Genomic DNA, 26,712 nt, shown 5'->3' on the forward strand with positions numbered 1-26,712 from the left:
CCAAACAGACTCCACTTTCCCAGCAACCTTGCAGTTAGTGCCACCAACAAGAGGTCCACTGGGAAATGTATTTGCCACAAAATTACCCAAGTATGCCAACATTACAAAAAAGATATAGATTTTTCATCGTAATTAAATTTCCACAAAACCCCCAAATCACAAGTGTTTTGTTTTTTTTTTTTGAGACGGAGTTTTGCTTTTTTCGCCCAGGCTGTAGTGCAGTGGCACAATCTCGGCTCACAGCAACCTCTGCCTCCCAGGTTCAAGCAATTCTCCTGCCTCAGTCTCCCAAGTAGCTGGGATTACAGGTGCCCAAAACCACATTGTGGGGAAAAGAAAGAGAGATCAGATTGTTACTCTGTCTGTGTAGAAAGAAGTAGACATAGGAGACTCCATTTTGTTCCCTACTAAGAAAAATTCTTCTGCCTGGAGATGCTGTTAATCTGTAACCCTTCCCCCAACCCTGTGCTCCCTGAAACATGTGCTGTGTCAACTCAGGGTTAAATGGATTAAGGGCTGTGCAGGGTGTGCTTTGTTAAACAAATGCTTGAAGGCAGCATGCTCGTTAAGAGTCATCACCACTCCCTAATCTCAAACCACTCCCTAATCTCAAGTACCCAGAGACACAAAACACTGCAGAAGGCCGCAGGGACCTCTGCCTAGGAAAGCCAGGTACTGTCCAAGGTTTCTCCCCATGTGAGAGTCTGAAATATGGCCTCGTGGGAAGGGAAAGACCTGACCGTCCCCCAGCCCGACACCCGACACCCGACACCCGTAAAAGGTCTGTGCTGAGGAGGATTAGTAAAAGAGGAAGGAACGCCTTTTTGCAGTTGAGATAAGAGGAAGGCTTCTGTCTCCTGCTCATCCCTGGGCAATGGAATGTCTGGGTGTAAAGCTGATTGTATACTCCATCTACTGAGATAGGAGAAAACCGCCTTAGGGCTGGAGGTGGGACATGCTGGCAGCAACACTGTTCCTTAAGGCAATGAGATGTTTATGTATATGCACATCAAAAGCACAGCACTTTTTTCTTTACCTTGTTTATGGTGCAGAGACATTTGTTCACGTGTTTACCTTCTGACCTTCTCTCCACTATTATCCTATTATCCTGCCACGCCCGATAATGAGCAATAAATACTAAGGGAACGCAGCGGCCGGGGCTGGCGTGGATCCTCCATATGCTGAATGCCTGTCCCCTGGGCCCCTTTTTCTTTCTCTATACTTTGTCTCTGTGTCTCTTTCTTTTCTAAGTCTCTCATTCCACCTAATGAGAAACACCCACAGATGTGGAGGGGCAACCCACCCCTTCACACATCAGGCTAATTTTTCTATTTTCAGTAGAGACAAGGTTTCACCATGTTGGTCAGGTTGGTGTCAAACTCCTGACCTCCAGTGATCCACCTGCCTCGACCTCCCAAAGTGCTGGGATCACAGGCGTGAACCACCACACCTGGCCCCAATCACAAATATTAAAAGAAGCAGTAAAAAATAACATTTTACAGATCTTAAACTTGTCTTCAACATTTAGCTCATCATCTTTGGAAAATAGTTCCCCTGCTAAATTCATCAGCTATGTGATGTATCCAAGCAGCAAGAAGACAGTTGTGCCATAGCAATCCTCTTCCCATTTTCTCTAGGCACTCAAGGCTGAACTGCAGGGTGAGGACCGGGCAGGGGTAGGGGTGGGGAGCACAGGAGCTACTTTCCCCCAGTACAACATGGGATCTGAAGCTTGATGGGAGAGCAGAACTGGTGCGACTTGAGGGTCTGAATACAGGGTCCAGGGCCTGTATTCAGTCAGGTCACTGCTGGAAGAGGAGGAGGAAGAGGAGGAATGCTGGCCATGCTTCTGGTGCTTGTGCATCTTTTTATGAGCTTTCTTCTTTTTTCGTCTCTTTTTTTTTTTTTTTTAGGCAGAGTCTTGCTCTGTTATCCAGGCTGGAGTGCAGTGGCGCCATCTTGGCTCACTGCAACCTCCTCCCCCCAGGTTCAAGAGATTCTACTGCCTCAGCCTCCCAAGTAGCTGGGATTACAGGCACCCACGACCACACCCAGCTAATTTTTGTATTTTTAGTAGAGACAGGGTTTCACCATGTTGGCCAGGCTGGTCTCAAACTCCTGACCTCAGGTGATCCACTCACCTCGCCCTCCCAAAGTACTGAGATTACAGGTATGAGCCACTGTGCCCAGCCTTCTGCATCTTCTTGTCCACTATCACTCCTTGTCCTAACATGTCAGGAGCCAAGGGATTCACAGGAGGCATTCCAGGGGCAGGTGGTGGGTATAAAGGAGGGTAGGGACCTTAGGGTTGGCATCCTGAATACTCTGGCTATAGCACAGGATGAGGGGGCCCACCTGCAGGGAAAGCTGGATTTCCCTGGGGATCTCCTAGTTGGGGAGAAAAGGGGCCTGGAGGAAAGATTGTATTGGTAGGTGGTAGGTTGGCATGATTGGAACCTCCAGGGTACCTGATGTTGGGGGGATATGGATTTGGACCGGGCAGCTGGGCTTTGGGATTGCACATGTTTAGGTGTTTCCTCCAGCCTTTCCACCACAGCCTGGGTGGTGATGCCTCCTCCTTCCCAGTCTCATCATGGGATTTTAATGGTGGTTCTTTTTTTTTTTCTGAGACAGAGCCTTGCTGTGTCACCCAGGCTGGAGTACAGTGGCATAATCTCAGCTCACTGCAACCTCCGCCTCCCGGGTTCAAGTGATTCTCCTGCCTCAGCCTCCTGAGAAGCTGAGATTACAGGTGCCTGCCACCACGCCCGACTAATTTTTGTATTTTTAGTAGAGATGTGGTTTCACCATCTTGGCCAGGCTGGTTTCGAACTCCTGACTTTGCGATCCACCTGCCTCGGCCTCCCAAAGTGCTGGGATTACAGGGGTGAGCCACCGTGCCCGGCTTAATGGTGGTTCTTTTAGGAAAGAGGAAAGGTTCTGTGAACAGCTATAGAGACACCACTGAGCTACAGATCTTTCCCACAGCTGCTCTTAACAAGCAGTTAGGTCCTAGGAACACGAGTGGCTCCTCCCCAGGGAACTTGAGTACATGAGAGCTTTTGCTTTACACCCAAGCCAATCTCACCACACCAGTTGGTGGTGCTGTACTGCACAGACTTCCTCATTAAAAGACTGAAACTTTTAAAGTTTTTTGGTTTTTGTTTTTGTTTGTTTGTTTTTTACAAAACATCATTTATCCTTACGAATTTTGATTGGGCTGATGTCAAGCCCTGATTCAGTACTGCCTGATTTTTTTTTTTTTAGAATCACAACTCTGTTCTTTAAGTCACGGGCCATGAAGTCAGAAGGTGCTGGTGTGACAGCCTGAGATGCAGACCTGGGCTCCAGACCCACCTTCATGTGCTCATCTGTGACACAGAGACCCCAGAAGGGGTGGTGAGGTGCTGCCTGGCCCTGCTTCTGGGGACTCTCCCCAGAACAGACCACCTAACTTCCAAACCAACCCTCCATCGTGCACAGTGCTGAGCCCTCCTGCAGCTCCTCAATGCTGCAGAGCTCTGAGAAGTGGTCCAGCATGTTGCTGTCCAGGTGCAGTGACAAGCAGGTGCAGTGACACATGTCATCAGGTGCAGTGACACCATGAGCACTGGGTAAATCTCCTTCACCATCTCCTTGGGGGACTCCTGCAGGGAGAAGGCCCCAACAACTCTGATGAGAAACCACATGGCAGGAAGCAAGGACTTACCCTTTCCCCAGCCCAAAGTCCTGAGAATTATGCCGAAAATTCTGTTTCCCACTTTTAGGAAATATAAAAATTTTTTAAATTCCAGGTTTTATCCATACACACCATGCCAGCCTGCACGTGTGTGTGTGTGTGTGTGTGTGTGTGTATGTATGTGTGACAGGACATAGCCTGGACCTGTTGACTATTCCTGCAGACCAAGAAAAATTCTGATGGGGGAGATGGAAGAACAGAGGGAAAGAAAATGGCAGCTTTGCCTACTCCCTTGACCAGTGCTAAGGTCCCCAGGGCAAACGGATTTTGCCTTCAACTTCATGTTAATAGTATACAAAATGTATACTTTAAAATTTTTCCTACTTTCTTACTAACATCACAATTTATATCCTTATATATTGTGTGTATATTAACAGAGATTAAACAATTTTTCTTTGTTGAGACAGAGTCTTCACTCTGTTGCCCAAGCTGGAGAACAGCGGCGCCATCTCAGCTCACTGCAACCTCCGTCTCCTGGGTTCAAGTGATTCTCCTGCCTCAGCTTCCTGAGTACTTGGGATTACAGGTGACTGCCACCACACCTGGCTGGTTTTTGTATTTTTAGTAGAGATGGGGTTTCATCATATTGGCCAGGCTGCTCTCGAACTCCTGACTTTTCAAGTGATCGGCCTGTCTCAGTCTCCCAAAGTGCTGGGATTACAGGCATGAGCCACCATGACAAGTTGAGATTTAGCAATTTTAGGCACCATCATTATTATTGCGGAAAATTGTATATCTGCATCTATATTTACATTCAACAGAGCTTAATATTTTCATATGGTTTTATGATGCTGTCCAGCATAATTTCATTTTTCAACATAATGAACTCTCTTTAAGATTTTTTCTAGAAATATCCTGGTGTTGAACTTTTTTTTTTAATCTTTAAAAGTCTTTCTTTTTTTCTAATTTTTGAAGTACAATTTTTCTTGCATCAATTATTCTTGGTTGGTAGTATTGTTTGTTTCATCACTTTGAAAATTTATCAGAACCTCCCATTTTTTCCAACTAACTTTTAAGCCATTTCTCCCTATATTCTTTTATTCTTTTTTTTTTTTTAATTGATCATTCTTGGGTGTTTCTCGCAGAGGGGGATTTGGCAGGGTCATAGGACAATAGTGGAGGGAAGGTCAGCACATAAACAAGTGAACAAAGGTCTCTGGTTTTCCTAGGCAGAGGACCCTGCAGCCTTCCGCAGTGTTTGTGTCCCTGGGTACTTCAGATTAGGGAGTGGTGATGACTCTTAACGAGCATGCTGCCTTCAAGCATCTGTTTAACAAAGCACATCTTGCACCGCCCTTAATCCATTTAACCCTGAGTGGACACAGCACATGTTTCAGAGAGCACAGGGTTGGGGGCAAGGTCATAGATCACCAGCATCCCAAGGCAGAAGAATCTTTCTTAGTACAGAACAAAATGGAGTCTCCTATGTCTGCTTCTTTCTACACAGACACAACAACAATCTGATTTCTCTATCTATTCCCCGCATTTCCCCCTTTTCTATTCCACAAAACCGCCATCGTCATCATGGCCCGTTCTCAATGAGCTGTTGGGTACACCTCCCAGAAGGGGTGGCGGCCGGGCAGAGGGGCTCCTCACTTCCCAGAAGGGGCGGCCGGGCAGAGGCGCCCCCCACCTCCCTCCCGGACTGGGCGGCTGGCCAGGCGGGGGCTGCCCCCCGCCTCCCTCCCGGACGGGGCGGCTGCCGGGCGGAGACGCTCCTCACTTCTCAGATGGGGCGGCTGCCGGGCGGAGGGGCTCCTCACTTCTCAGATGGGGCAGCTGCCGGGCAGAGGGGCTTCTCACTTCTCAGACGGGGCGGCCGGGCAGAGATGCTCCTCACCTCCCAGACGGGGTCGCGGCCGGGCAGAGGCGCTCCTCACATCCCAGACGGGGCGGCGGGGCAGAGGGGCTCCTCACATCCCAGACGATGGGCCACCGGGCAGAGACACTCCTCACTTCCTAGACGGGATGGCGGCTGGGAAGAGGTGCTCCTCACTTCCCAGACTGGGCGGCCGGGCAGAGGGGCTCCTCACATCCCAGACGGGGTGGCGGCCGGGCAGAGGCTGCAATCTCGGCACTTTGGGAGGCCAAGGCAGGCGGCTGGGAGGTGGAGGTTGTAGCTAGCCGAGATCACGCCACTGCACTCGAGCCTGGGCAACATTGAGCACTGAGTGAACGAGACTCCGTCTGCAATCCCGGCACCTCGGGAGGCCGAGGCTGGCAGATCACTCGCGGTTAGGAGCTGGAGACCAGCCCGGCCAACACAGCGAAACACCGTCTCCACCAAAAAAATACGAAAACCAGTCAGGCGTGGCGGCGCGCGCCTGCAATCGCAGGCACTCGGCAGGCTGAGGCGGGAGAATCAGGCAGGGAGGTTGCAGTGAGCCGAGATGGCAGCAGTACAGTCCAGCTTCGGCTCGGCATCAGAGGGAGACCGTGGAAAGAGAGGGAGAGGGAGACCGTGGGGAGAGGGAGATGAGGGGAGGGGGGGGGGGGGAGAGGGAGAGGGAGAGACTCTTTTATTCTTTTTATATGACTTTTTTTTTTTTTTGAGACAGACTTTCAGTCAGTCACCAGGCTGGAGTGCAGTGGCATGATCTCAGCTCAGTGCAACCTCCACCTCCCAGGTTCAAGCGATTCTCCTGCCTCAGTCTCGCCAGAAGCTGGGACTACAGGCACACACCACCATGCCCAGCCACTTTTTGTATTTTTTCTTTTTTTTTTTTTTGAGACAGAGTCTCACTCTGTTGCCCAGGCTGGAGTGCAGTGGCACGATCTCGGCTCACCACAACCTCCACCTCCCGGGTTCACACCATTCTCCTGCCTCAGCCTCCCAAGTAGCTGGGACTACAGGTGCCCACCACCATGCCTGGCTAATTTTTTTGGTATTTTTAGTAGAGACGGGGTTTCACTGTGTTAGCCAGGATGGTCTCGATCTCCTGACCTCGTGATCCGCCCGCCTTGGCCTCCCAAAGTGCTGGGATTACAGGCATGAGCCACCACGCCTGCCACTTTTTGTATTTTGAGTAGAGATGGGGTTTCACCATGTTGGCCAGGATGATCTCGATCTCTTGACTTCGTGATCTGCCCACCTTGGCCTCTCAAAGTGTTGGGATTACAGGCATGAGCCACTGCACCCGGCCATAAGACTCTTTTTATAAATATATTGGTCTACTTGATGGTATCAGGTAAGTCTCATATTTCATCCTTATTTTTTTCATCATTTTTTAAAATTGGCTTCCAGGACTCAATACTTGTGAATAATGTTCAATTTCCTGTTTCCTGATTCCTTCTTCTGCTTCATGAAGTTTGCTGTTGTGTCTGCAGTGAATTTATAAAACTCAGTTATTGCATCTTTCAACTCCACAATATCTGTTGGCTTTTTGAAAATAATTTTTATCTCTTTATTGATATCTCATTTTGCTCATTCATTATTTTAAAATTTCACTTAGTTGTCTATTTGTGTTGTATTTTTTGTTCATTGAGCATGCTTAAGATGATAATTCTGAATTCTTTATCAGATATGCAAAAATCTTTACCTCTTAAGATTCAATTTCTGGAGATTTATTTTGTTCCTTCAAGTGGGGCCTATTTTCTGCCTTCTCTATATGCCCTGTGATTTTTTTTAAAATGAAATCTGGTGATTTAATAACATAAGAAAGTGCTGTGGCTCACACGTGTAATCCCAGCACTTTGGGATGCCGAAGGGGGCGGATCACCTGAAGCCAGGAGTTCAAGACCAGCCTGGTCAACATGGTGAAACCCCCCTCTACTAAAAATACAAAAATTAGCTAGGTGTGGTGGCGGGCGCCTGTAATCCCAGCTACTCAGGAGGCTGAGGCAAGAGAATCACTTGAACCTGGGAGCCCGAGATTGTAGCGAGCCAAGATTGTGCCACTGCACTCTAGCCTGGGCAACAAGAGCAAAACTCCGTCCAAAAAAAAGAAACAAAGAAATTCCAGGACACCAGGGACAGATGACACATTTTCTGCTATATAATTTCAAGTCCTATGGAGGTTTAAAACATAAATCTACAAAAAAATTAGACTAAAAAATTTTATGTGCACAAAGTGTCTTATTAAATAATTTCACTTAAAATTTTTCTCTTTCCTAGTAGGACCTAATCTTGGAAATTTAAACTCTATATGCCAACAGCCTGTACTATAGGGAGTTTACTATATGTACTCATTTCATAGATTTCCTGCAAAAACTTTTGTCATAAGAAAACTTAGAACATTGTTATACATATAGTAAATTCCCAATTGTTACCTTATTTCTCAATTATTATTTTATACTTCTGTCTTCTTTAATATGAAGATTACCATGGCTGTGTTTTCACTTTCTGAATTGTCATATGTCACATTTGTCTGTAATTTTGGTTTCAAAAGTGCTAAAATAACATGCTTGAATGTATATGTTAAAATGAAGTAAGATATAATTAATAATTTATTAAGATATTTGGCTGTATGTGTAATTAACTATAGGCAGAATATTATTATTAGCATTTCCATCCATGTTCCTAAACCTTTATCTGAATGTTAGTACAACTTATTCCTTATTTTTTATATATCGATGTTTTATACCCTACATACTATATTTATATTGTCCTTGTATTTAGAAATGTAAGACTTTTCTTCTAAAGGCTAGATTACAGCCTTACTATTTTATGTAAGAAGAGCAGCAATGTATCAATAGTATAATTTAAGTTTCTCTAGTATTATTTACATTTTTATTCCTTAAAACCTTCTCATCAAAGCTCTTTATGAATAATTATAATGTGTTTTCTCTGAAATGTTGTTGCCCTGTCGGCTAATGATTCAAAATTCATGCTCTTCATGGCTGCACAGGCAAAATTGAAAATTGTAGTCATCTGGCCAGGGCGACAGCTCACGCCTGTAATCCCAGCACTTTGGGAGGCCGAGGCGGGTAGATCACTTTAGGTCAGGAGTTCAAGACCAGCTTGGCCAACATGGCGAAACTCCATCTCTACTAAAAATACAAAAATTAGTTGGGCGTGGTGGTGGGTGCCTGTAATCCCAGCTAGTCAGGAGGCTGAGGCAGGAGAATCGCTTCAACCCAGGAGGTGGAGGTTGCAGTGAGCTGCGATCCTGCCACCACACTCCAGCCTAGGTGACAGAGCAAGACTCCGTCTACAAAAAAAAACAAGTAGTTATCTAGAATAAACACTATGTTTACTCAGGATTTTATGGGTTAAAGTTTATCTTAATTATGTTTTGTAATTTTATATTTCTGTATTTTTTTTAGAGTAGGCTGCCTCACATCAGTTCATTGTGTTTCTGGTTTCTACAAATTACAGTATACAAATCAGAATTTTTTGGATTAATGTTTGTTTTAACTCTGTTTTGCAATTTTGTATTTCTGTATTTTGTGTTTTAGGGTGGTCCACTTCACATCAGCTTATTGTGTTTTTAGTTTTAATTTATATATTATAATTTTGTATGACAATATTCAACTCTGTACACCTTAAGACAGTGTGGGACAAAAGTCAAATATGAATCAGCCCTATGTCTATTGTCAATATAATTATTTGTGTGTTTGTTTGCTTGTATAAATATTACCCCATTTTGTTTATGATTTGTATATTTTTATTCTTGGCTGGTGGCCAATAATGTTTGATTCTGTCTAGGTGAGTAGTCATGGAAATTGTCTTAATTTTAAAATCTATTTATTGTTTATATTATTTTAGTGTGAGAGAAATACTTTTGTGGTTCGTAGGTAAATTTTGAACAAGTTTATAACTTTTAGTTTTCAATTTAAATTGTGATTGTGGTAAAAATACATAACATAAAATTTATAATCTTCTATTTTATTATACAGTTCAGTCATGTTAAGTGTATTTACATTGTCATGCAACATATCTGTAAAATTTTTTTCTCTTGCAAAACTAAAACTCCATACACATGAAGTGACAGGAGTTTGAGACTATCCTGGGCAACATCTTAGATGACAACTCTATTAAAAAATAATATAATAAAGTTAAAAAAGAAATATATATGCCCAGAGCCTGGACAACACTGCAAGATCACATCTCTTCTAAAAAGATGGATGGATGGAGAGGTAGGTAGATAGGTAGATAGATAGATAGACAGATAGATAGGATTAAGCCAGGTGTGGTAGCTTATGCCTGTAATCCTAGCACTTTGGGAGGCTGAGGTGGGTGGATCATTTGAGATCTGGTGTTCAAGACTAGCCTGGCCAACATGGTGAAACCCCATCTCTACTAAAAATACAAAAAGTAGCCGGATGTGGTGGTACATGCCTGTGATTCCAACTACTCAGGAGGCTGAGGCAGGAGAACTGCTTGAACTCGGGAGACCGAGGTTATAGTGAGCAAAGATGGTGCCACTGCACTTCAGCCTGGGCGACAGAGCGAGACTCCGTCTCAAAAAAAAAAAAAATATATATATATATATATATACACACACACACACACACACTAGTTGTGTATAAATGTGTGTGTATGCACATTCATCTGTGTGTAGCTTAATTCATTCAATTAGTCTATTATTAAAAGACATTTAAATTACCTCCAAACATTCATTACAATGAGCAAGGTTTCAGTGAATTTTCCTTATTATCGGTTTTCTTTTCTTTGTTTTTTCTTTCTTTCTTTTTTTTTTTTTTGAGGCAGAGTCTCCCTTTGCTGCCCAGGCTGGAGGGCAATGGTGCAATCTCAGCTCACTGCAACCTCTGCCTCCCGGATTCAAGCGATTCTCCTGCCTCAGCCTCCTGAGTAGCTGGGTTTACAGGTGCCTGCCACCACGCCCAGCTAATTTTTGTATTTTTAGTAGAGACAGGTTTTCGCCATGTTGCCCAGGCTGGTCTCGAACTCCTGACCTCAAGTGATCCGCCCGCCTCCCAAAGTGCTGGGATTACAGGCGTGAGCCACCGCGCCCGGCTTTATTATCTGTTTTTAAACTCTCAACCTAAACAACAAACAGAGAAAGGCTCTCTCAAAGAAAAGATGTTTATTTGGGAGTAGGGCATTGCAACGGGAATACATGAGATTCACCACTACCTACCGCCCAGGACTGCCGCGCAGCTCAAATAAATTTTTGAAAAGCACCTCTGCACTCCAGACTGGGCGACAGAGCGAGACTCTGTCTCTGTCTCAGAAAAAAAAAGAAAAGACAAAGACAAAAAAGAAAACCGCCTCAAAAAATTTTTAAAAAGTGCCTCTCGAGGCCTTGTGCACACGGAGTGACATGACCTGCTGAGGTCAAGGCAAGCTTTCCACCCTCCGTGGCTGGGAAATCTCCTGCCTAGCTTCAGGATGAATCAAGGCCAGGGCGCCTCCCACCTCTCGGGAGGAAACCTGACGCCTGACCGCTTAATGGGTGTGTCCACAAGTTGCCACCTAAGGAGGAGGGGAGGGGGAAGCTACGCAGCCTTGATAGCAGCCGGGAACCCTGAGTCCCGGACCCGCACAGCGCAGAGGACCCCAGCAGCGCACTTGTCCCTTTCGCCCTGGCCTTGCCGCGGCGGCGGGGAGAAGAGGGTGGGACGGTCTGACCTCCGCAGCCAATGAAAGCAGCGAGTTCCTGGTCCGATCCCCAGCGCGACTCCTCAGTGGTCACCTCCCGGGCAACGGGCCACCGACCCTCGGCACCCCAAGACAATTGTCAGGCGGAGGGTGAGCCCCGGTTCCTGGGCGGCGGGTGCGGATTGGGATGGGCGCGGAGCCAGGTGGCGTGAGCCTGCAGACCTCCGTGCTCGGAGTGCGCGCGCCACAGTGGAGCCCGCCGCGTCGCTGACCGGGTGCGCGCTGCTCTTCCTGCTCTGGGTGCGCGGGAAGGGGCTGGGTGTCCGCGCGCCCCTTCCTCCTGCCGCTCTTGGTACCTTCCACATCTACCAACGCCTGTGCGCCGGGTGGTGTGGAAGCGCAGCATCGCCGGTGGGACAGCCAGAAACAGAAGAGCACGCCTGGCGTGGCAGGGGCCCAGAGCCACGGGAACACGGGTGACAGGGACAGCGGGACTTAAGGCAGCAAGGGAGGTGCGGTGCAGGAGGGAGCCAGGACTTCATGAAGAGCTGGCATTGGAGGGCGATTGGAACCAAAAAAAAAAAAAAAAAAAAAAGGTGCGGGGGGAACAGAACAGGCAAAGGCAACAGAGGAGCACAACATTGCCCCGATGTTAGCTGTGTGCAGGGCATGTGTGGGTACCTGGGGCGGATATAAAGAATGCTAAGATAGGCCGGGTGCAGTGGCTCACGCCTGTAATCCCAGCACTTTGGGAGGCCGAGGCGGGCAGATCACGAGGTCAGGAGTTCGAGAGCAGCCTGGCCAACATGGTGAAACCCCGTCTCTACTAAAAATACAAAAATTAGCTGGGAGTGGTAGCGGGCGCCTGTAATCTCAGCTACTCGGTAGGCTGAGGCAGGAGAATCGCTTGAACCCGGGAGGCAGAGGTTGCAGTGAGCCGAGATCACGCCATTGCACTCCAGCCTGTGCGACAGAGCGAGACTCCTTCTCAAAAAAAAAAACAAAAAACAAAAAACAAAAACAAGAATCTTAACAGAAAGGTGCCCAACAGTCAGGTAACTCACCAGGCCCCAGCGTCTCAGGAGGAAAGGCTTCCGGGAGGCGGAACTGGGCCTAGCGATTGGGAAATGGAGGAAATGATTGGGCGAAGGTGTGTGGGTAGAAGGAATGGTATGAGCAAAGGCCGGGAAAGGAGAAAGCGTAGGGCAGGAGGAGGAGAAGATTCGAAAGCCAGCTTGGAGCTAGGTTGGAGAGGGGCCTTGCTGCCAGGTTTGAGTTTTGAGCAAGGTGCTTCTGTCGGGTTTAGAGGAGAGGACTAAAGTTAAAAGGTGGAACTCAGCCCAGGATCCGGAGGGAAGAGCCTCACAGTCTCTGGTGACGGAGGGTTCACTCCTTGACAGGTGCAGTTGTTCCATGTCCCAGCTGGAGCCTATTCTGCGTCCAGGGCTGGCCTGGTTTTGGGTCCTGAGCTGTTTCTTGGCTCCCGCTGCCCCTCCTTCTGTTCCTTTCTTGCTGGCATCAGGTTGCAGAGAGCTTCTGTTTCCTGCTGCCACCCTTCCATAGGCATAGCAGCCTCTGTATTCTGTGAGCTCCGCTTCGGGTGCTGCAGCAAGAGCCTGAACATGGATGGGGAGAGCCGCTTCTATGAGGGATGAGACCTCGGATCTGGTTGGGGGAAGGCAGAGTCTCGAAGCGCTTTGCCTGCTGCCCTTGGTTCTGCCGGTCACAGTCTTAGCCCCAGTGCCCTGCCTACCCTTTCTCCTCAATTGCATCCTCTTTCCCAGCTATTTCCACGAGTTTAGATTCTCCATTTTTCTTCCTGTCTCCTCCATCAGAGTATGAGCTCTTGGAAATCAGGGACACTTATCTGACTCACCTCTGGCCAATGAGGCCTGGCTCCAAGCAGCCTAGTCAGCACTTCTTAACCTCAACTAAACTGCAGGGTTCACTGTGGGCAGGAAGACAAGAGTCCCAGCTGGACTAGCCACTGCCCTGGACCTGCCATGAGCCATTGATGTCCATTATTTCTAATGCTCACAGCAACCCTGGTAGGTCTTGTGCCGGTTTTACAAATGGGGAAAATTGAGTTTCTGGCTGTGAGTCGTGTGTCCAGGATGGCCTAGCTAGTCAATGGGGCTGGAATCCAGATTACCCTGATTTCAGAGCCAAAATTCTTGACGATTTTTTCCCATCCATTCCCTTCCCTCCTGTAGTTCTGGTTCTGTTGCCTCATCCCTGGCCTGTTGTAATAGCTGTCTGACCAGTTGCCCTTTTTCCAGGTACCTCTCACCTCTCTTTGACCTACACATAGTCCCAAGAGTGGGCTTTCATGGCATTGGCTCCCTGCCTAAAATCTTGGCTGGCTCTAGTCAGGATCCAATCCACCCAGTGCCTCAGGCTTTCTGACTTCTGCATTCACTTCATGTGACTCTCCAGCTTAAATACAGTGCCCCAACTCAGTCCGTCCCACCTCTGGGGTTGTATCAAGTCCTGGGGCTGCAGAGATGGGAAGGGAGGCATGTTTGGCCATGGAATTCGACCACTTGTTCCTTCACCCCTTACTCACAAGAATCCCTTCATCAACACCTGCCCCCTCCCAGCTCCCTGGCCTCTTATAGTAGGAAAGCCCTTTTCCATGTGGAGCTGTTTGCCTGGCCAGCTCCAGTGCAATTTTCTCTAGGAGGCCTGACCAGTATTTGACCAGACTTTTGGTTGCAAGTAAAAGAAGCTAAAATCATACTTGCTTGAGCAAGAAGGGATTTTAAAGTCCAGGAGTAAAACTGGATCAGGCATGGCTGGATCCAGGATCCTTCTCTTCCCCATTTCCATCTTTTCATACATCTGCCATTTCTTGTCTCTGCTTTTCTCTAGGTTGACTTCATTCTTTGCAGCCTGTCTTCCTGTAGAGGCCCCAGAAGTTTCCTGGCTTACAGTCAACCAACTTAGCAACTCCCACAAAGGCAGAGTGCCTTTCCTAAAACCAGTCTTGTTGGCTTGATTTGGGTCATAGGCCCGTCTCTAAACCGGTCTCTGTGGCCAGGAGGATAAAATCAGCCTTTAGTCATGTGCCTTCTGGGGCACAGTGAGTAGAATTAGCCTTACCTGAGCCAAAGGAAGACAGGGATTGTTAGAAGTAGATGAAGAGGGGCTGGGCGCAGTGGCTCATACCTGTAATCCCAGCACTTTGGGAGGCTGAGGCCGGTAAATCACTTGAGGTCAGGAGCTCAAGACCAGTGTGGCCAACATGGAGAAACCCTGTCTCTACTAAAAATACAAAAATTCACCAGGCGTAGTGGCAAACACCTGTAATCCCAGATACTCGGGAAGCTGAGGAAAGAGAACCTCTTGAACCTGGGAGGCGGAGGTTTCAGTGAGCTGATATCACCCTACTGCACTCCAGCCTGAATGACAGAGTGAGACTCTGTCTCAAAAAAAAATGGGTGGTCGCAGGTCAAAACAACAGATCTCCACTTTTCCTGCTCTTGTTCATCTCAGTAGGAAGGGAACACTTCCTTCCGTGTTCCTAATGGGCTTGTCATCCTGGGACATTTGTTCTCTGTGTTTGAGCTCTAGTCACTTACATTAGAGGTTTTGCAAAAGCTCTTTCTTTCATTGGCTTGGTGGTCCTTCCTTGCCCCTTTTCTTTCCCTCAAGGTGATAAATGAGTTAGCACATACAAATGTTTAGAACAGGGCTTAGCATGTAATAAGCCTCAATAAGTGTTAGCTATTATCCTATGGACTATTACCGTGAGCACATCGATTCTTCCAGACCTGAAATTCAACAATCCTGGCTATGAATCTGGGCTTTGCCATTTACTAGTTATGTGACCTTGATCAAGTTATTTTGCCACTGAGTTTCCTCATCTACAAAATGGTGTCATCCTAACTTCCTGGGATTGTTGTGAGAATCAAACAAGACAGTGTGCAATAGACACATAGCACAGTGAGGATACCCAGTAGTGGTAATGTTTTTTTACAATCACTACTATCATTACAAAACCTTTTTCAAACTTCCCAGTTAGGATTTATGTTTTCAGGCTGGGCACCTTGGCTCACACCTGTAATCCCAGCAATTTGGGAAGCCGAGGCAGGTGGATCACCTGAGGTCAGGAGTTCAAGACCAACCTGGCCAACATGGTGAAACCCCGTCTCTACTAAAAATACAAAAAATTAGCCGGGCTTGGTGGCACACGCCTGTAGTCCCAGCTTCTCAGGGAGCTAAGGCAGGAGAATCACTCGAATCCCGGAGGTAGAGGTTGCAGTGAGCCGAGGTCACGCCATTCCACTTCAGCCTGGGCAACAAGAGCGAAACTGTCTCAAAAAAAAAAAAAAAAAAAAAGGAATTAATGTTTTCAAAACACCTTGCTCTTATATTCTAGTTCTTTCTTCATTCTGCCTTGTGGTGTAGCAACTTGTTAGCTTTTCTGCAGGCCTCATTAGCCAAGGAAGTAACAGGGGGACTCTTCCTTGTTTTGTTTCTCCCAGTGCCTGGATTTGGGTTTGTTTCCCAGCTCCCTCTTTCTGAAAGCAGGGCTGTGAGCTGCTCTTGGGATCCCTTGTGGGGCCAGCTTAGCCTCTGTCCTGTGATTGTAGGTGTTTGGAATGGAAAAAGTGGGACAGTGAGACCTTCATGTACACACGGTGCCCCAGCCAGCTCACCATCTCACTGTGGGTTGGGAAGTACAAGAAGATGTCCAGAAACATCATAATCAACCTGATGGGCGTTCTAGAGGTGGACGCCAACAAACGGGGGAGAACAGCACTGTTCCCTAGTTGTGGGAGCAGGTAGTGCACTGCCTCTGGTGCATGAGGCTCGCAGGGAGCTGATTTTAGCCAAGGGCATCCCAGAGTGGACTGGACCAAGGCCCATGTCCTCATGGAAGGCTCTGCCCACTACTGCTGTCCTCATGCCTCACAGCTACCAAGGAGAGAGATGGGTCATAAGCTCATCTCACAGGCTGGCAAACTAAGAGCTCAGAGGGACCCTTCCATTGTCTGTATTTCCACAGCAAGTCAGGAATGGGGAAATCATGGGCTAAAATAAGAGATAAAAGGGAACTTATTTACCCCTTCGTGGTAAGGAAGTGTTCAGGTGGAACATGGGCTAATTAAAGGAACAGATGGCATGGTCTTGCTACAAGCTTCCTGGAGACCCACGTGTTCAATAGCCTTAGAAATGTGCATACTCTTAGACCCATGTAGTAATTCTACTTCTTGGAACTTGACTTAAGGAAAAGGGAAATAGGTTTCAATATAATTAAAGATACCAAACAGCTAGAGAGATTGCATCACAGTTTTACTTCTAATTGACAAAATTTCTATATCCAATCATAGAGGACTCATTAAATGTGGTGAATCTGTGGGGGCGCCCAACCCCTCTTCATCTACTTTTACAGGCGCCCACCGCCACCCCCAGCTAACTTTTGTATTTTAAATAGAGACAGGGATTTACCATGTTGGCCAGGCTGGTCTCGAACTCCTGACCTCAGGTGATCCACCCGCCTCAGCCTCCCAAAGTGCTGGGATTACAGGTGTGAACCACCGTGCCTGGCCTCTGCTTTAAGAATTTGTAAGGATTTTGTTTGCTAGTAAATCATCAACTCTTCTGAAAGTATCTGTTTGGGTCCACTATTTCATTTCCAGTTTGAAAAGGTGTACACACACACACACACACACACATAGGCACGCATAAATACATTTTTTCTTCTATATATCTCTTATAACTAAAGTTTATCTTTAGCTTAATATATTGGTATATTTCATGCAATGTAAATCAAACCAAAAAAAATTATGTGTTCAATTGGCTCAGAAATAAAAAATATGCAAAGAAAAGTATTGGATACAATTTTATAACTAATGATTCAGAATTCAGAAACCATGGCTTCTAATTCTACTTCTACATGATCTTTATTGTAACTATCATAATGTCCCAGTAGTTGTAGCAGGGAGAAAACAATATAAAATATATCTCTTGAGAACATTAGTTTCCAAATGATTTAGGGTTTCAATTCTCTTTTAAAAATAAACTTACTAAAGAAGTAATTCCATTGTGTTACCTAATAGTATATTGTTATTATCTGTTACCTCCAATGTTAAGTAAAGTAGAATAGGTTACCATGGAAAAGATAACATTTGATTCATTGCACTTCAGAGTTAAAACATGAGAAACCATTTAGTTTTCATAGTTAAATTAAGCTCACACATTGTCTAAATAAGACATTTTAAAATTCACTATATGCTACTTGGTCAAGCACACAAGAAGCATTAGTTTTTTTCTGATTTAGTGATCTTAGAGATTTTATTTTCTTTTCTTTTTTTTTTTTTCTTTTTTTTGAGATGGAGTTTCACTCTTGTTGCCTAAGCTGGAGTGTAATGGTACAATCTCGGCTCACTGCAACCTCCGCCTCCCAGGTTCAAGCGATTCTCCTGCCTCAGCCCCTCTAGTAGCTGGGATTACAGGCGCCCACCACCATGCCCAGCTAATTTTTGTATTTTTAGTAGAGATGGGGTTTCACCAAGTTGTCTAGGCTGATCTCGAACTCCTGACCTCAGGTGATCCTCCCGCCTTGGCCTCCCAAAGTGCTGGCATTACAGGCTTGAGTCACTGCACCCAGCACATCACTGTTAAGTCAACAACAAAGAGCATCCTCCATTTCCCACTAAGCTTCCATAAAAAACTGATGCTAATGATGCCCACCTAATACAGAATGGCCTCTCATATCTCTGAGGCAGCAAGAGTGGGCCACATGTTTTCTCATAAACACAAGGAATTTAGGCATTTCACCAACCAATTTTTGAGAGTTTAATTACATAATAATTGAAAATTTCCAGTACTGTCAATACAAAACCAGTATTCATTGAATATAAATACATCTGTCTAAACATCAAAGTCTTGCTTATTTATTTATTTACTTTTTTTTTTTTTTTTTGATAACAGAGTCTTGCTGTGGTGCCCAGGCTGGAGTGCAGTGGCTCGGTCTCTGCTCACTGCAACCTCTGCCTCCTGGGTTTGAGCGATTCTCCTGCCTCAACCTCCCAAGTAGCTGGGATTATTGGCGCCCACCACCACACCCAGCTAATTTTTGTATTTTTAGTAGAGACGTGGTTTCACCATGTTGGTCAGGCTGGTCCTTGAACTCCTGACCTCAGGTGATCCACCTACCTTGGCCTCCCAAAGTGCTGGGATTACAGGCGTGAGCCACCAAGCCTGATCTGTCTTGATTCTTTAAAACATACAACTAAATTATCTTACTGTTTAGACTTTGAGTTCCCTATTTTAAGTACTCCTGTTTAACAGAAAACTTTAAAGTGTTAGTACTTTTTTGTGTAATCCTCTGATGTTTATTTAGACTTAATTTTTTATAATGCTTTTTTTCCCTTTTGTAGAGATGGGGGTCTTGCTATGTTGCCTACGCTGGTCTCAAACTTCTAACCTTAAGTTACCCTTCTGTCTCAGCCTCCCAAAGTGCTAGAATTAGAGGCATGAGACACTGAGCTTGATTTTTTTTTTATTACTTTCTCAAATTCATTGCATCTATAAAGCTTTTTTTTTCTGTGAATACTGGTAATTTCCAAGGTGTACATTTTGAATAAAACTCTTTCCACATTCATTATAGAGCTTCTGTAGTATATAGAATGTAGTATATAGCTTCCGTAGTATATAGATGTGTATAGAGCTTCTGTAGTGTAAGTTCTCTGATGTTCACTAAGGCAGTAGTCCCCAAGCTTTACGGCACCATGGACCAGTTTCACGGAAGACAATTTTTTCCACGGACTAGGGCTGAGGGAAATGAAACTGTTCCACAGCCAGGTGCGGTGGCTCATGCCTGTAATCCCAGCACTTTGGGAGGCCGAGGCGGGTGGATCACAAGGTTAGGAGTTCAAGACCAGACTGGCCAAGATGGTGAAATCCCATCTCTACTAAAAATACAAAAATTAGTCTGGCGTGGTGGCACGCGCCTGTAATCCTAGCTACTCGGGAGGCTAAGGCAGAAGAATTGCTTGAAACCGGGAAGCGGAGGTTGCAGTGAGCCGAGATCGCACCATTGCACTCCAGCCTGGGCAATAAGAGAGAAACTCCGTCTTAAAAGAAAAGAAAAGAAAAGAAACTGTTCCACTTCGGATCATCAGGCATTAGTTAGATTTTCATAAACCTAGGTGTAACCTAGGTACCTTGAATGTGCAGTTCACAATAGGGTTTGGACTCCTATGAGAATCTAATGCTGCTGCTGATCTGACAGGAGGTGGAGCTCCTGGAGCTCATGATTGAATTGTCTATGTAGTAAATCCAAAATAGTCAACGTAAAAAAATCTAGAACTAATAAGTGATTATAATAAGGGTGCAGTGTGGGGAAAAGCAAGAGAGATCAGATTGTCACTGTGTCTGTGTAGAAAGAAATAGACATGGGAGACTCCATTTTGTTATGTACTAAGAAAAATTCTTCTGCCTTGAGATTCTGTGACCTTACCCCCAACCCCGTGCTCTCTGAAACATGTGCTGTGTCAAACTCAGGGTTAAATGGATTAAGGGCGGTGCAAGATGTGCTTTGTTAAACAGAGGCTTGAAGGCAGCACGCTCCTTAAGAGTCATCACCACTCCCTAATCTCAAGTACCCAGGGACACAAAAACTGTGAAGGCCGCAGGGACCTCTGCCTAGGAAAGCCAGGTATTGTCCAAGGTTTATCCCCATGTGATAGTCTGAAATATGGCCTCGTGGGAAGGGAAAGACCTGACCGTCCCCCAGCCCGACACCCGTAAAGGGTCTGTGCTGAGGAGGATTAGTATAAGAGGAAGGCATGCCTCTTGCAGTTGCCTGCCCGTCCCTGGGCAATGGAATGTCTCGGTATAAAACCCGATTGTACGTTCCATCTACTGAGATAGGAAAAAACCGCCTTAGGGCTGGAGGTGGGACATGGGGGCAGCAATACTGCTTTGTAAAGCATTGAGATGTTTATGTGTATGCATATCTAAAAGCACTGCACTTAATCCTTTACCTTGTCTATGATGCAAAGGCCTTTGTTCACGTGTTTGTCTGCTGACCCTCTCCCCACAATTGTCTTGTGACCCTGACACATCCCCCTCTCAGAGAAACACCCACGAATGATCAATAAATACTAAGGGAACTCAGAGGCTGGCGGGATCCTCCATATGCTGAACGCTGGTCCCCCGGGTCCCCTTATTTCTTTCTGTATACTTTGCCTCTGTGTCTTTTTCTTTCCTAAGTCTCTCGTTCCACCTTACGAGAAACACCCGCAGGTGTGGAGGGGCAACCCACCCCTTCAGTGCAGAAGTAAATTCTTCTCTATATAGAAGCAATGAACAAGTCAAATTTGAAATTTTAAATGCGTTAACATTTAAATTAGCACTTTTCAAAATGAAACACGTATAAATCTAACAAAATATATTCAAGATCTATTTGATGAAAACTACATAATTCTGATAATAAATTAGTAACTAAATAAATGGAGAAATAGTTCCTTCTCATATATAGGAAGAGTCAGTATTGTCAAGATGTCATTTCTGTCTAACCTCACCTATAGATTCAACAGAATCCTAATCTAAACAAAAAACATTATTTTATGGATATTGAGAACACCTTCTAACATTTATATAAAGAGAAAAAACCAAGCAACGCACACAGTATTGAAAAAGAACAAAGAGGACTGTTATTACTCAACTTCAATACTTATTATAAATTTATAGTAATCTTGAGACGTATTGGCAAAATCATCGACAAATTGATCAGAGGAACAAATGCAGAGCTCAGATATAGATCCACACGAATATAGTTAAGTGATTTTTCACAAAGAATCAAAGACAATACAATGGAGAAAAAACAGTCTTCAACAAATGGTACTGTAACAACTAGACATCCACATGCAAAAAAATATATAGATATAGTCATTACACCCCTCTCAAAAATTAACTCAGAATGCATCATAGACCTTAATGTAAACATAAAACTATAAAATTAGAAGAAAACAGGAAAAGATCTGGATCTCCGAATACAGCAATGATATGCCACCCTTCATTGAAATTTTAAAACAAAGAAACAAAAACTGTGAAAGACATTGCTTCTCATTTAAATAAGAAGACAAGACACAGACTGGAAGAAAAATATTTTCAAAATATCTGTCTGGAAAGAAATATCTAATGGCCAGACGCGGTGGCTCACACCTGTAATCCCAGCACTTTGGGAGGCCGAGGCAGACTGATCATGAGATCAAGAGATCGAGACCATCGTGGCCAACATGGTGAAAACCCATCTCTACTAAATAACAAAAAAATTAGCTGGGTGTGGTGGCAGGTGCCGGTAATTCCAGCTACTTGGGAGGCTGAGGTGGGAGAATTGCTTGAACCCAGGAGGCGGAGGTTGCGGTGAGCCAAGATTGCACCACTGCACTCTCCAGCCTGGCGACAGAGCGAGACTCTGTCTCAAAAAAAAAAAAAAAAAAGAAAAAGAAAAAAGAAATATTATCTAAGATATATAACAAACACTTAGAAGTCAACAACAAGAAATGAAGAACTGCCATGGTTTACATATATTTTATATTACATATATTATTTATTTTTCATTTTTTGACACGGAGTCTCACTCTGTGGCCCAGGCTGCAGTGCAATGGCACGATCTCCATGCTCACTGTAACCTCCACCTCCCAGGTTCAAGTGATTCTCCTGCCTCAGCCTCTTGAGTAGCTGGGATTACAGGCAGCTGCCACCACGCCAGTCTAATTTTTTTGTATTTTTAGTAGAGACGGGGTGTCACCATCTTGGCCAGGCTGGTCTCAAACTCCTGACCTCAAGTGATCTGCCCACCTCGGCCTTCCAAAGTGCTGAGCCTCAGATTACAAGCCACAGATTGTAAACCACCGATTACAAGCATGAGCCACCACTCCCGGCCACATGTATTACTTTTTAGAATCCCCAACAGAATGAAATCCTAACATACCCAAATTATAATTTCTGAACGCTCTTTAAGTAACATATGTAAAGGCACAAGAAATGCTAAAAGAGGCCAGGCGTGGTGGCTGATGCCTGTAATCCCAATACTTTGGGAGGCCAAGGGGGGTGGATCACCTGAGGTGAGGAGTTCAAGACCAGCCTGACCAACTTAGCAAAACCCTGTCTCTACTAAAAATACAAAAATTAGCTGGAGGCTGAGGCAGGAGAATCACTTGAACCTGAGAGGTGGAAGTTGCAGTGAGCTGAGACCAAGCCACTGCACTCCAGCTTGGGGGACAGAGGGAAACTCCATCCAAAAAAAAAAAAAAAAAAGCTAAGGCTTTTTTGTATTCATGGTCTACTTCATTAAAATGTAATCTTTGAAGGGTGTTGTAGCCATAGGTCTTTGGGCTGCTAGAGTTATAAGGAATGCATTGCTTCCCTCAAGGGCAAAGAGTGGCACTGAAAAATAACATAATAGTTGTGACATGAATTTTTCAGGCATGGCTTCAATTCGACACATCAGAATGTCTAAGAATTCTAAAGACTGCTCTACTGCCACTGCACCAGATTTTTTTATATTGCTCCACCGACTATAGGAAATTTTTACTGAAATTAAGTTTTAATAAAATAACTGACTTATAAACTCTAACAAGGGGACAGAAAATTCGCCAGAGATATCAGTTCCTCCTGAAAAAGCCTCTTTTCTCAATACAATTTTTCTGAAGATACTTTACTGATTTCAGGTGGAATTTTAAATTCTCCTTAAAGACAGAAACAAGCAAAAGGACTAACTGACAAAAACGAATAAAAGTGTGCTCAAATTTACTGACAGGATCATGGGTACATTTAAATAATTAGACCCTACTAGTTTTAAGTAAAAAAGAAAATACCTTAAATTTCAAAGGGGTCTTTATTTTTTGGGGAAACAAAAAGCCACTTTTGACCAACTGTCCCCCATATACACACACCCTGGTCCCCCAACCACCTGTCAAGAGGGCCATGTCAAGGCTCCTAAGAGAGGAGACTGTGTGGTCTCGGCAGTGCGGGACGCAGGCTCTGGAACCGCAGGGTCGCGATTGGTCTCATGCCAGCCCTCCTGGACCCGTAGCCAGAAGGACAGGGCAGGCGCGGAGGGGCCGGGGTGTTCCGCGGGCTCGTCCTTGCCGAGAGGAGGCTGGGGCACGGGCTTCCTGCTCGGGGAAGTTTGTTTCCGCTGCTCAGGAGGGCTCTGCAGCCGCCAGGGAGGGAACGCAGCGGGGAGGAAGCCCCGAGCCAGACGATCCAGGAGCCCTGGGTGGCGCGGGCTAGGTGGCGGGGGTCGGAGAATAGGGGAGCAGGAGCCCGGCCACGCCAGCTTCTGTCTCTGCCGGCCTACGTAAGGAGCCGCCCTCTTTGCCCACCAGATTCCGGGAGGCGCTCTCTTCCCGCCGGTGCCGGAGCGGGACGCGGGGGTTGCCACCCTCTGGGAGACTGAGGACGCCAGGACACCCGCCCCTGCCGTGGACGCCCCGCCCCGCCCTCGCGCTCAGCCTGGCGGTGACCGTGGTGGCCAGCACCGCCTTGGAGCCCTGAGCAAGGGCAGCGCGGTGTGTGGTGAGCAGCAGGCGGCGAAGGAGGCCGCGGGCACCGAGGAGGGTTCGGGGCCCTGCAGGGGACGCTGGGGAACTGGACACAGGGGCTGGATGGGGAAAAGGCGCCGCGTGTAAGTGGCACTGCCAGGTTAGTCCCGGCTTCTGTTGCCACTCCTTCAGAAGATCACTGCTTGAGCCGGGACAGCGGTTGTGTGGCGCCAGGAGCTGCAGGGCCACCACCCAAGTGCGACGCCCTGGCGGGGAGCCTGGCCCGTGGCGTCCACAGACCCTGCCCCTAGGCCCCAAAGCCAGAGGCTGGAATTTGGAGGGTGGATGTGCAGGAGTCAACTGAAGCCCAGCCCCTGCCCGCAAGTGGCCAGCGTGATGCGGTGACACTTTAGTGCCACCACTGCCCCTACCCTACTCTCAAGCCTGGTGGGCTAAGAGATTTGTCTGCCCCATGGGGTGCACACCCATCACCAGGGAGAGGTAATGGGGGAGATGTCCCAGAAGTGTGGGACCGCCGACAGTCAGGGGCCTGCGAGAAAAGGAAGGCCTTCTAGGAGGCGCCCCGAGGCCAGAGAAGGAGAGGGTGCCCCAGGCCCGCCTTGGAAAGTTGACGCTGTCCCCGAGGTGTGGCGCTGGCGACTCCCAACCAAATCGCCAAGCGCTCTGTGTGCTATCTGCCCTGCACACGCGCTACCATACTCCCGGCTACCAACTAGAGAGGGGTGGCCTGGAGGGCGACTGCCAAGAGCCTGTTCCCCTGGAAACAGGCAACCCCCATCCTGGGCAAGGGGGGCACGGACACCCCCATCCTCAGCCTGGCGACCATGCATAGGGAGGCCCTTCACGGGTGAGCGAGGTGGATTGGAGTGGAGCAGGTGGCCCAGGGGGTCCCTGAGTGATTTAAAGGTGATTAAGCTGGGAGTGGAGCCATCCCGTTGGCGGAAAGGTTGCGTGTGGGTGGGCTTGGAGGGCGATGTCTGCGGGGACCTCTAGGGCTCCAGGCTGCCAGTTGCCTGGCTAGACTCTTGGTGTCCACCTTGAACCTCGAACCTCAGTTTTCTTCCTTGTCCCAGACAATGAATATGGCAGAGCTGTTTTGATTATTAGGCCAGATATTCCTGGTGAGGATTTATTAGCCTGCCTGGTCTCTGGATTTTTTTCTTTCCTGACTTTGTAAGGAAACTCTACTGCCCAATGTGTACTCTTGGGGAGTGAGTTGGGGAGGCAGGAAGACAGGACTCTCACCTTTGGCTTCAGAGTCCCTTCTGGGTGCCCCCTCCCCTTAGGCTGAATTAAAGCACATAGCTGGCAACAAATCTCCTACCCATGACAGCTGAAGAGTCCAAAACAAGATGGGTTCCTTTCCTGACCCCAGGGCCTCATCTCACCTCCAAATTAAAATCCCTTAGGGTGGTCAGCTTCAGACAGCAGTCTAAATTTGATTTTTGTTCTCTGGGGCCGACCCAAAGCCCTTATGATGGAGTGTTGCTCCCCCTCCATACTACCCCATGCCTCCCCCAATGCATTGGAGGACCTTAACTGTAGTGACCTGGAATTGGGAACAAGGTTCCCCAGCAGAAAATGTGATCCTCCCCAGGAGGCTGGCCTGGCGTAGCCTCATGGACATCAGTCTTGGGTCAAGAGACTCAGGGCAGGGAGAGACTCTCACCACCCCCTCCCCCCCCCCCCACTTTCACATGCTGCAGGGTGCTTCCTCACTCAACACCCTACAGTGGTGGAGGCTCCAGTCATGGCTGGCCTCTGGGCTGCTCCATGTCCCTTCCCAGATCCCAGGAGAGGAGCAGATCCTGAAAGAGGATCTAAATTTCTCAGCTCAGCTGAGCCCTCGGCCACTACCCTGGAACACACACTCTGGTTTTCTCGCCCTGAGTCCCTTCTTGCTCCTGGCCATCTGGCTATCCCAGGCAGGTGATTGGGTTTCTGCCCCATGTCTGGTTGGGCTGTGAGGGTCACTGGTAGGCCACCTTTCAGAAGGCACCGTCTGGCAGTGGGCAGATTGTCATTGTGGTCTCTCAGGTCCAGAAATAGTCTCTGCCACAGCCTGCTGGGCTCTCTCCATCACCCTGTGGGCCACCACCCACCCTGGGAGGCCTGGGAGGGCAGCTCAGAGCTCTGGGAGGTGCCTTTTCCCACCTTCTGCCCACATTGCTCCCACTCGTGCCTCAGTGTCCTCCTCTGAGGGATGGATGTGTCTCTGCAAGTAGATGACAGTGAGGTTACCATGGGGAGGGGCTCCCTCCCTCCTCTGTCCTGGGCCCCTGGTGCCTCCCTCTGACAGATGCTGGCCCAGACACCCCATGAATCTTCACAGGAAGGCAGCTCCCACCACAGCCCCCAAGAAAAAGGAAAGCCAACTGGGCTGTGCAGGAGGGGGTGGCAGCAGCCCTAGACACCAAGATAGGCAGGAGGCCAAGCCTCTAGAACTCTATCCTTATTAGGTGCCCACCAGGTCCTGAAACACTGCATAGGGTGGCCTAAGGCCTCAGATTCTAGTGGGCAGACACCACCCCACTGCCTTCTAGGTTCTCCACACTGTGGGCATCTGAGTTCACCCTCCTGGAAAACTGCTACAAATGCCTGTCCTGGCTCATCCACCCAGCTGGGATGCCCGCTGGGTTCTGGACCACGCCCCTGTGGACCTGCCTCTGTGTGCCTCCTTTGGAGGGTAGGGGCTTCCCTGGAATATGCCCTCATGCCTTGAAGTTCTCCAGTTCAGATTGGAGCACACTGGGCCTCTCAACAGGAGTAGCAGCTTGGAGGAAGCAGACAGAGAAGAGAGGAGACACACAGCCCGGCCCTGAGAATGCCCAGGGTTTGTGGGACATCGTGGTGATGCTCATGGGAGTCTAGTCCAGCCCAGGCAGGAGTCCTCAAAAGGCCAACATTCTCCCTCCGCAGAAGAGGAAACTGAGTCTGGAGTT

The 26,712-nt window shown here is 47.2% G+C and overlaps 1 protein-coding gene across 1 annotated transcript; it reads right to left on the reverse strand.

Moving 5' to 3' along the window:
* Positions 1-1,257: 1,257 nt before the first annotated feature.
* On the reverse strand, positions 1,258-4,004 carry LOC106634969 (proline-rich protein 13-like). The gene is given in 2 exon segments (XM_034965432.2): positions 1,258-1,894; positions 2,192-4,004. Coding segments are annotated over 2 exon segments (594 nt in total). The 5' UTR covers positions 2,525-4,004; the 3' UTR covers positions 1,258-1,633.
* Positions 4,005-26,712: the final 22,708 nt, after the last annotated feature.

This window comes from Pan paniscus, chromosome 6, assembly GCF_029289425.2.
Source record: "Pan paniscus chromosome 6, NHGRI_mPanPan1-v2.0_pri, whole genome shotgun sequence".
NCBI lineage: Eukaryota > Metazoa > Chordata > Mammalia > Primates > Hominidae > Pan > Pan paniscus.